General features: G+C 45.1%; 1 protein-coding gene across 2 annotated transcripts; it reads left to right on the top strand.

Annotated features, from left to right (window-relative positions):
- The first annotated feature begins 675 nt into the window (after window positions 1–675).
- On the top strand, window positions 676–7,523 carry Rnf7 (ring finger protein 7). Of its 2 annotated transcripts, none has more exons than XM_048452543.3 (3): window positions 676–945; window positions 4,291–4,338; window positions 6,812–7,523. In XM_048452543.3, exons 1-3 carry the CDS (start codon window positions 778–780, stop codon window positions 6,866–6,868), a joined length of 273 nt encoding a protein of 90 aa, XP_048308500.3. In that variant the 5' UTR covers window positions 676–777; the 3' UTR covers window positions 6,869–7,523. The 2 variants fall into 2 exon arrangements, with proteins under 2 accessions (XP_048308500.3, XP_048308499.3); XM_048452542.3 differs by having other exon boundaries at window positions 740–952.
- Window positions 7,524–11,289: the final 3,766 nt, after the last annotated feature.

Genomic DNA, 11,289 nt, shown 5'->3' with positions numbered 1-11,289 from the left:
TTCGAGACAGGGGTTCTCTGTAGCTTTGGAGCCTGTCCTGGAACTAGCTCTTGTAGACCAGGCTGGCCTCGAAGTCACAGAGATCCGCCTGTCTCTGCCTCCTGAGTGCTGGGATTAAAGGCGTGCGTCACCACCGCCCGGCGTAGAAACCTTGTCTTAGAGAGAGAGAGAGAGAGAGAGAGAGAGAAGGAGGAGGAGGTGGAGGAGGAGGAGGAGGAGGAGGAGGAGGAGGAGGAGGAGGAGGAGGAGGAGGAAGTGGTGGAGGGGAGGGAGGGAGGGAGGGAGGGAGGAAAGAAAAGAAATCCAAGACTCCCATCCCCAAATTGAAACACACTGAACCAGATTCCTGGATCTCTTGCTTTCAACAGACCTCCTAAGGTCAGGCATTTGTAAAATACGGAGGTTACAGTGATGGAGAGACTTTTCTCTCTACTCTGATAGTTCACATTTGGGAGAGAGAAGACAAATGAAAACGGAAGCAAGTTGATTTCCGAGAGCTCCGGGTTTAATAAAGGAAGACGCAAGGCAGTGCTCGCTCACTGTTATCCGCTCACTCCGCAGTAAAAGCAGGTGGCCCCTACAGAGCCACAGCAGGGGCCGAGGTTCCCGGTGCAGGCCTCGTGACGTCACCGAGCCGCGCCAGCCAATCAGCGCCGCCTACCTCCGGCGGCTCGGCGTACCTGCGGGAGGCGCCGCGGCACGCGTTTGGGCCCTATTGAGCCGCCATACCTCCCGCCTCCGCGTCCGACGTCCGCGTCGCCGTTCTGCGCCGCCGCCATGGCCGACGTGGAGGACGGCGAGGAACCGTGCGTGTTGTCCTCGCACTCCGGGACTGCAGGCTCCAGGTCGGGGGCCGACAAGATGTTCTCCCTCAAGAAGTGGAACGCGGTAGCCATGTGGAGCTGGGACGTTGAGTGCGACACCTGCGCCATCTGCAGGGTCCAGGTGATGGGTAAGCGAAGCGCTCGCGGCACGGAGCCCGGGGCTGCTGGGAGGGCTCCGCCGGCGAGCACTGGGCCGGGCCGCCCGTGCGGGGTGATTCCCGCAGGGGGTGGGCGTGACCGAGGGAACACAACCGGGTGATCCCCGGGAACCCGTGTGTGGGTTGCCCAGCCGCCAGCAGACCTCACAACGGAGCCCGAGACGTGGTATTTGTTTAGCCGAGGTCGGCCTCGAACCCCCGGTGCTCCTGCCAGCACCTCCCAAATTCTAGGGATTTATGAGCCTGCGCCACCGTGCGGATCTCGCTTTACGGCCCTTGTCAACCCCGAAATGATGCGGAGCCATTTGCGTGGATTCGGTCGGTGCAGCTGCTCTTTGACTGGCTTTTAAAATTCAGATCGACAAGACGAGTCGGAGCTCGCTTGTCTTGAAGCGAGTGCCAAGAGGTTTTAAATCCATGGGAATCCAAGGATAGAAAAGCCCTTAAACTTCATCATGTCCCCTTCCCACAGGTGCTATTTCTTAGAGAAAATACTGACCTGGCCTTTTGTGCCCTTTCGAAGAACCTTTCATTTTATTATTTTGAACGAAAATATTGGGCCAAGTGAACCGTATCAAACCAGCGTAATCTAGTTGAGTTTTTTGTTTTGTTTTTGTTTTTTGTTTTTCGAGACAGGGTTTTTCTGTAGCTTTGGAGCCTGTCCGTAGACCAGGCTGGCCTTAAACTCACAAAGAGCCGCCTGCCTCTGCCTCCTGAGTGCTGGGATTAAAGGCGTGCGCCACCACCACCCAGCCTCTAGTTGAGTTTTATATAGTTTAAGAGCTCAATTCAGGCCGGGTGGTGGGGGCGCACGCCTTTAATAACTAGTACTCTGGAGGCAGAGACAGTCGGATCTCCAGCCTGGTCTGCAGAGTGCGTTCCTGAAGGCTCTGCTTGTTAATTCAAAGGCATACATACAAAATCCAAACTAGCCAAGATAACAACAACAGAAAGATAAAAAACATTTTGTTTTTTTAAAGAGGTGGACTTTTTTATTTATAAAATTACGTTTATTTATTGTGCATGTGTGTGCACAGGTGCGGGGACCTAAAAGGACAGTTGTTTGTTTGTTTTGTGCTGGGCATGGTGGCACACAGGTTTTAATCCCAGTATTTGGGAGGCAGAAGCAGGTGGATCTCTGTGATTTTAAGGCCAGTGAACTCCAAGACAAGCCAGGTATGTGTGGAGAGACCCTGTCTCAAGCCCAGCCCCCCACCCCTCCCACACACACTTTTTTCCTTTAATTTGTAATTATATATCTTTTTTGTTTTTGGATTTTCCAGACAGGGTTTTTCTGTATAACTGTCTTAGCTGTCCTGAAACTTGCTTTCTAGACCAGGCTGGTCTTGAACTCTCTAAGATCTGCCCGTCTCTGCCTCGCACCACCGCCCGGCGGTTTGGTTGGGTTTGTTTGTTGGGTTTTTTTTTTTTTTGATAATCATGTATCTGTATGGAGGATATGTGCATATGAGTGCAGGTACATATGAGTGCAGGTGCCTGTGATGCCTCTGGAGATGGAGTTACATCAGTTGTGAGCTCTTTTAAGTGGACATTGGGACTGAACTCGTCCTGTTTGAGGCTCTTAACCACTGAGCCATCTTTTCAGCCCTGGATTTCTGATAACCTTAAAGTGACTTTCTCGCCTTTTTACTTTAAGGTTGACCCATCCATCCCATTGCAGTGCAGGTAGTGCTCTGTTCCTTAGGTTCCATCTGCAACTCTCTTCCTCCTGAAAGGAGCAGGTGGCACAGAGAGGAGGCCAGTTCATCTGCACAGCCAGGCTGAGAGTACCTGATTGTGTTAGTTTAGACATTTGACATGGGCCTTTTAGAGCCTTGGTTTCCTCTTTTACAAAAAGAGGTAGTGGGCCAGGCGATGGTGGCACAAAGCTTTAATCCCAGCACTTGGGAGGCAGAGGCAGGTGAATCTCTGTGAATTTGAGTCCAACCTGGTTTACAGAGTGAGTTCCAGGACAGCCAAAGATACACAGAGAAACCCTGTCTCGAAAAACAAAACAAAAAAAAGTAATGGCTTCACCGATTCTCATATTAGAGTTCAGTGACCACCAGAGCTGGAGCCAGTGTAAGGAGAAGCAGGAAGCGGTCTTCAACTCCAGGCTCGGTGTTCTTTTACAGAATTTTCTTTTTTTACCTTTTGAAGGCACTCTAGCCCTGGCGTTAGCAGCACACTGTGTAACAAAGCCAGGCCTGAACTCACAGCAGTCTGCTGGATCTGGAGAAATGGCGCGTGGTGAAGAGCACATACTTCTCCAATGTGGGGCAACTCACAGAATGCCTGTAGCCCCAGCCGTGTCCAGCGCCTCTGGCCTCCACGAACACCTGCGTGCGCATACCCACAATTAAGCACACACACATATATAACATCAAGCATTTTCTTTCAGCTTGCCTCCTTTTACCAAATTTGGATTGTTTATACAGTTAAAGAATGAACCAGTTTCACTGGTCCCTGAAGTATTGTGTTTATTGGATTATTAGGGTCCCATTTCTAGTATTTACTCCTAAGTAATCTCTTCAGGTACTCTGCCATTGTTGGGTGAGTGCACTGAGGACTGGGGTTGGACCATCCTAGGCCGTATAGTTCTAAGCCAGCCTGAGCAACATGAAACCCAGTCTCGAAAACGAAGGAAAGGAATTATGCTTATGGAAAATTTAGAAAAAAAAGTTGTTAACTTTCAAATAGGTTATATAGTCACATGGCTTAAAAATTAAGGGGATTTATGTGAAAACTTCTTCCTGGTCTATCCTGTACTTTATTGTTGGGCAGGGCTGGGGGCACATGCTTGTAATCCCAAATCGTAAAGGCAGGATTTTAAAGTTGTCATCCACAGTATGTTCAGGTTAGAGACTAATGGGCTATGTGAGACCCTGTCTCAACAAAAATCTTTATTGGTTCCTTGAGGATAATAACTAACGAACAGGTGGGCATGGCTTATTTACCCGGTGTCTTGAAAATAACCCGGAGGTTGATCCATGTGAGTGAGCAAGCCAGTGGCCTTATGGTATAGTTGGCATCTTTGTCTTGAAGAACTTTACCTAATGCCACTGCCAAGTTCTCTTGTTATATGAGCTTGTAAGATCATCATGAGCCCTGGTGAAATATTGGTCACAAGTGAATTAATAGAATGCTGTGTATTTTATTTCTCTTTAAATAGTTATTTTTAGATGAGAAATTAATATGAAACTCTTATCTTCATCTCTGATCCTCAGGGCTTTTATTTGACTTTGAAGGTCTGGGTTTCCAGTATTGCCTTCTGAACCTCAGATGAGATTTGCTTTGTTTGCTTTTAGATGCCTGCCTTAGATGTCAAGCTGAAAACAAACAAGAGGACTGTGTTGGTATGTGTTAATTCTTCTTCCTGCCTTTTCAGTTGGAGGTTTTCTTCTGTCTCTATGGGAATGTTTGAGTTTGGAATTAAAATTGACTTTATTGAACTGTCTTTGGTAACTTAGGCCTGTAAATCCAGAACAAGGGAGGCTGAGGCTAGCTTCCGCTACATAGTGAGAACTGTTTCCCAAAGAAAGAAATGGCTTTATCAGTACATAAAAAATTAAGCCATAAAGCAATGATTAATACTAGTGTAAATATTCAGAGCACTTAGGGGCTGGTGAGATGGCTCAGTAGGTAAAAGTACTTAACCTCTCAAACCTGACCACTCCACAAGATCCTCTGACCTCCACCTGAAGCAGTGGCATGCATGCCCCTCATCCGATAGACACAATTAGAAATAAAAACAAGCAAAAATCAGAATTAAAACTAAAAGGGAGGAAGAACTTTCCTATCGCTTTAATAAATAGTAAAATGTTTTAGTTCTTTAAAAAACCTTATTGAGATAAATTTATGAGTTCTTTTACTATTTTAGTTAATAATTGATTATATATTCCATTCATGGTCTTGATAAACATTTTGCTAAGCAGAAAGAAATACATTTTCTGCTAAGAAAACTACAGGCCAGGACTGGTGGCACACACCTGTACTCCCAGCAGAGGCAGGAGGTACACGGCAGGTTGGATACCAGCCTGCTCTATCGGCAAATTCCAGGCCAGTCAGGACTATGGAGTGAGACCCTGTCTCCAAAGGAAAAGGAAGTAGGACAGAGGGGAGGGAAAGAAGAAAGGAAAGACAGGCAGATTTTTAGACCTGAGCATGTTGGCCTATGTGTGTAATCCCAGCACCTTGCAAGCCTGAGACAGGGCAGTTACCATAGTGTACATAGCGAGTTCCAGGCCAGACTGGGCTTATAGCAAGGCCCATCTCAGCAAAGAACCCCGGTCGCAGAGAGTGCCTCTCCAGCTGCTCTGCAGATCTGATCATCAGGTGAGGAGCTGCACTGCCTGCTGGCATGGTAACTTTCTGGTTTTGGTCTCAATGTGTGGCTCTTACTTGACACTTGCTATGTAGACCAGGCTGGCCTTTCAGTGATCTCTCACCCTGCTGGGACTGTAGGACTTCATGACCATACCAACTGGTCAGTACCATAATTCACAACTTCACAAAAACAGCTCAGTAGATAGACAGCTGTAAGCCCAGGGCCTGTAAAACATTGTATCTGGGTAAATAAAAACCAGGAGGATGTTATAAGGAAAGTGCAAATGATCCCTATGGCCAAGGAGGTCTGGACTCTATGACAGATTCAAGTCCTTTAATCTCCTAATTTAATAAGACACCAAGTAGAGTTGTATAGGAGCATGGGATGGAGTTCACCCTGAGAAGAAGTGGCACATTTCTTTTTTATTTTCTTCTTCTTTTTTTTTTTTTTTCTTTTTTTGGCGGAGGGGAGGGTCGAGACGGAATTTATCTGTGTAGCAGCCCTGGCTGTCCTAGAACCAGGCTGGCCTCGAACTCTCAGAGATCCACCATGCCCAGCCTGTGGCACATTTCTTTCTTTTATTTATTTGTGTCTTTCACATCATGCCTCCCGATTACACACACACACACACACACACACACACACACACACACCAAAAAAAAATTTTTTTTAAGAATAAAGGAAGAAAGAAAAAGTCTCATCATGGAAGCTGCAGTGTGATACAGTGGGTTGTGCAGTAAACCCTTTCTCCATATATTTTACGTGCAGGTGTTCATCCCAAAGAATAACTGGTCTGGTGGGAGGCCCCAGGTCTCTGCTACTGTCAGTGCTGGGCTCTCGCGGGACTCTTCCTGAACATCCCGTTGGTGCCCTGGGTCCACGGGACCAGCCCACACAAATACACACAGACCCGTGCTCCAGCAACTCACGGGTGGGGTGGATGCTGGGGTGCAGCACATATTCCTGCTTCTGGGCCTCTCCACCACCAGGGTGAGCTCTGCATTCATTGCATATTTCTTAAGGTAACTTATTTGTAAGTTTTTTTATAAATAGAAAAAAACAATTTAACCATTTATCCAGCTTTCTTCGGGATTATGAGCCATTACTATTTTCTTGGCCTTTTTTAAACTATAATTTTGAACTTAGTAATTTAATTTTTTTAGAATATTTAAAAATTATGCTTTGATTATTTCATACAGTCATACAATGTGTATTGATTATGTCCACCACTGGTCGTCCATCCCGCTCTCCTGAACTCCCCCTCCATGTGGTTCCCTCCTACAGTCATGTCCTCCTGGGCTTAGCTATTTTAAATGAACTGTGTCATGTCAGTTGATTGGGGGGGGGTTGTTTGTTTAATTGATTGGTTGTTTCTGAGACCAAGTCTTGCTTTATAACCACATTGGCCTAGAACTGGCGGCACTCCTCCTGCCTCAGCACTCAGATGACAGGCTTGCACTGCACATCCACCCACTCAGCTGTTCTTTTTTTTTTTCTTCCAGTGGTCTGGGGAGAATGTAATCATTCCTTTCACAACTGTTGCATGTCCCTGTGGGTGAAACAGAACAATCGCTGCCCTCTCTGCCAGCAGGACTGGGTGGTCCAAAGAATCGGCAAATGAGAGGTGGTAGAAGACTCTGGTGAGGTTGGCGACCCTGGATGATCTTGTGGTCAAGTTTCTGGACAAAGACTAGACACTCAGTGGATTAAGTCTTCAGATAGAAAGAGTGGTGTGCAGTCTTGAGTCATCCAGGACATGGTTTAGCATTTTGTCAGTTTAATTTTGAGAAATTCTGTACAATTAAGGTAATTTATTAAAATGGCCTTTCCTACCTCTGGTGTGTGTCATACATACTACTTAGGAGAGCTAATAGAGGGACTGGAGAAATGGCTCAGAGGTTAAGAGCACAGGCTGGTCTTCCAGAGGTCCTGAGTTCAATACCCAGCAACCACATGATGGCTCACAACCATCTGTAATGAGATCTGGTGCCCTCCGTGCCAGAACACTGTATGTATAATAAATAAATAAATAAATTTTAAAAAGAAGAAGAGCTATAAGAAAGAATGCCTAAAACAGAACGATCCTTACCATTTCTTGGTACACAGGGCTGTGAGAACATTTCATTCACAGAAGAGCATTTTTGTGTCTATGCCGGATTGTTTTTTTGTTTAAAGAATGTTATAGTAACAAATAAAGTTCATTTTGAAAACCCAGCTCCTACCTTCTGCTCCCAATTTTTTTGTTGTTGGGAGAGGGCAGCCCACAGTATCTTTATGTGCTCTAGGTGAGGATTTTGACTTCAGATCAGTGAAGAGGGTAAGTAAAATGAAACTTTCAGTAAATGGGACTTCGGCCAAGTTCTCCATCTTCGGCTCATCAAGGAAGCCTGGATCTGCTCACCTCACTTTTCAATCACTTGGGTTTTTGTTTTGTTTTGTTTTGTTTCCTTTGAGGCAGAGTTTTTCTTTGTTACAACTCTGACTATCCTGGTACCCTCTCTAAAGCAGACTGGCCTCAAGCTCAGAGATCCATCTGTGCTGGGATTAAAGGCGTGCACCACCACTACCCAACTCAATCAGTTTTAAAGAGGTATTTTCTGTAAGGTTGTATTGTATATTTTAGTCGAAATATTAGCAGGAAATACTTACCGGTATAACACTGGAGTTCATTATACAATATTTTAATAAGTGAACTATTGTTTTAAATTATTAAAATTTTATCTATACCCTTAAACTTATTAAACTAATTTGTAAATAGAAAAAAAATACTCTTTATTTGGTAGTAAAACTTAATTACTTGGAAACACAAACACGTAGATTTTATCAAACTCATCCAGCAGGGTTGGGAAGATGGCCTAGTATGGAAAGTGCTTGCTGTGTGAGCCTGAGGACCTTGCCTCAAAAAGATAAGATGAAAACCTATTGAAGACGTGTCAGCCTCTGGCCTGTGAACACTCTGCACACACAAACGTGTAAGGTTTTATTTGGGGCCATGATCTTGTTCTGAAGGCTGCTTAGAGGGATTTCAAAGGAAAGGTCAGGCAAACACTCGTGCTCTAAAAAGTTGTTTGTTTTTTTTTTAAATGTGTTTAGTGAAAGTCCAGAATTAATGGAGGGTTTACTCAATGGGTGACAGTTTGAGGTAGGGTCTCACTGTAGCCCAGGCTAGACTGGAAATGAGTGGAGGTTGGCCTTGGGCTGTAGCCAGCTCCCCTCCTCTGCCTCCTGAGTACTAGGATTATAAGCGTTCACCTCTATGCCTGGCTGAGTTAATGTTTTTTTTTTTTCATACTGGCTCTGGTTTCTCAGAAATTTTTGCTTATGTCAGCAGGGCCCTAAAAAAGCATGGGTAAAAATGTTCTAGGATTTCTAGGTACTAAAAGCGTACACATTTTTGGTCATTAGCTTTTTGACACTTTTACAGCTTGAAGTGTGGAGCAGCTGTGGAGAAGGGAGTAGCCTCTGCAGTTGCCTTGACAGTCTGTAAGAAATCAGGAGGGCAGTGGTAAAGATTTTGTTCGTTCACCCAGCGAAACTAACAAAGCCCTATTTATGCTACAGTTCAGCATCTGAGGGTAGTGAGGAGGAGGGATTGGAACAAAGCTCTGGCACTGCACCCTGCTGCCCTGTGACCACTCAGCATCCGTACATACTGTTTCAGCAGAAAAACGTGCGGAGGCACTTTATTTGTGAGATCCAAAAGCAGGATTTTCTCTCCAAATGATTAAATGGTATTAATTACATATTAGTAAACATTATAAAACTACAGAAAAATATATGAACAACAGGTTCTTCGGCTCAAGTTATTTTGAACAGTTTGGGACCGTAGGGTGGTATATAAAGTCTGAGGTTTATAAAGTCTGAGGTGTTGGCCCCTATGTACCATCTCAGCATCATAAGCCACCCCCGGCCCCATCTGTCTCCACTGTGCTCAACCTCAAAAAACGTCAGTTTTAAAACTTCTCTTTGGAGGCAGGACTGCCTTCCTTGGAACAACATCTTGGGTGCTCGGCAGATGGGGCTGTTCGGATTTTGCTGCCACGGCCTCACAGGCACCCTAACGGTACAGGAATGCAAGAATTTCTTTAAAAGGTAAGGTTCACTGTGTACTGGGGGTTGAATCCAAGGCCTTGCATTTTCTACCTTTGCCCAAGTGCCATCATCCTGTATGAGCCAAGGGCTGCTCTCTGTGAAGTCCAGACAGTGAGCAGCTTCTGCTCAAGCCCAGTGCGGCCCCGCGCTGGTAAACCCCACAGGCTTTTAGGCCTGAGTAATAAAGTTGCTCTTGTTTTTTTTAATCTGAAAAAGTGATAGAAGTGCTTTGTCTTTTTTGTTTGTTTGTTTTTCAAGATAAGGTTTCTCTGTGCTGCCCTGGCTGTCCAGGTACTAGCTCTGTAGACCAGGCTGACCTCAAACTTGCAGAGATCCGCCTTCCTCTGCCTCCCAAGTGCTGGGATTAAAGGTATGAGCCACCACCATCCAGGCCTTGTCATTTAAAAGTTATTTTCAAAAAAGAAATAATCCTATGATTCTTAAATGGAATGACAAGTCTCCAGTGTTTAGTAAGACCAGGTATAATGTTTAAGGAAATTGTGTGTGATGACACATACCTGTATCCACAGTAACTGGGAGGCTGAAGAGAGGATCACAAGCATGGGCTATAGAGACTTTTTTTTTTTTTTTTTTTGGTTTCTCGGGAGCCTGTCCTAGAACTTGCTCTATAGACAAGGCTGGCCTCTAACTCAGAGAGATCCACCTGTCTCTGCCTTCCAAGTGCTGGGATTAAAGGCGTGTGCCACCATCACCCGGTTTATAGAGAGACTCCTAAACCAAGAAAATAGGTTACAGATTTGAATACAAAGAAAATAGCACTGGACCAGGCCGTGGTAGCTTATCACCTTTAATCCCAGCACTTGGGAGGCAGAGGAGCTCTGCTAGTTAGAGGACAGTCAGTGCCACACACACACATATACACACACACACATACACACACACAAATCTGCCTTAGGGGGAAAAGAAAACATTTAAAGTGTAAATGTTTGTATTCTAAACTACTCTATATTGGACATTTTTTAAAGATTTATTTATTATATGTAGTATTCTGCCTGTATGTCTGCCTGCAGGCCAGAAGAGGGCACCAGATCCCATTATAGATGATCATGAGCTACCATGTGGTTGCTGGGAATTGAACTCAGGACCTCTGGAAGAGCAGCCCGTGCTTTTATTCTCAGCCATCTCTCCTGTCACCTGTACATTTTAATGGAATACCAAAATACTGAATGTTTAATGTTTGCATGATGTTACTTTTAGCACTTGTTCTGTAGCTCAGACTAAGCTCTAAGTCTTGACACACACCCCACCCCCGTCTTGAAGCCTCGCATTGTACACCCGTTATACCGTAGCCTTCATATCATCCTGTTCTATCATGGGTAGGTTTTGTTCAGCAGAGTACATCCTCCAAAGGAAGGATTTTTTTGTATTTTGATATTCACGGTTGTTATGGACTATTTTAACTATGTAAAGATGTGTTACATTTGTTTATGTTACATTTGTTTAATTATGCATTTGTTTCACCTTGCCTGCCTAAGGCAACCGATTGGTCTACTTACTGAGCAGCTAGTAACTAGACAAGAGGAGGAGAGAACAAGGGAACTGCCAGGGGCCCCAAGCCAGGCAGCCACCAACCACCCAGACACAAGAAGCAGTGAAGGATACGATACAGAGAAAGAAAGAAGGTAAAACTCCAAGGCAAAAGGTAGATAAAGAGAAACAGGTTAAGTTGAAAGCTAGCCAGAAATGAACCTAAGCTAGGCCAAGCATTCAAAACTGATAAAGTCTCCATTTGGGAGCTGGTGAGTGGCCGGTACACATAACAGCTGAGCCTTCCTGGGGGACTGACTTTGGTTAGTTAGTTCTGCCACCTCCCTATACCTCAGTTCCCATGTGTATTGTAATCCCAGCCTCACTGGGTTATTCGAGG

The sequence above is a fragment of the Myodes glareolus genome, chromosome 4 (genome assembly GCF_982192425.1).
Source record: "Myodes glareolus chromosome 4, mMyoGla1.1, whole genome shotgun sequence".
Classification (NCBI taxonomy): Eukaryota; Metazoa; Chordata; class Mammalia; order Rodentia; family Cricetidae; genus Myodes; species Myodes glareolus.
Note: the sequence above shows the minus strand (reverse complement) of the source record. Positions and strands in the feature narration are given on the sequence as shown.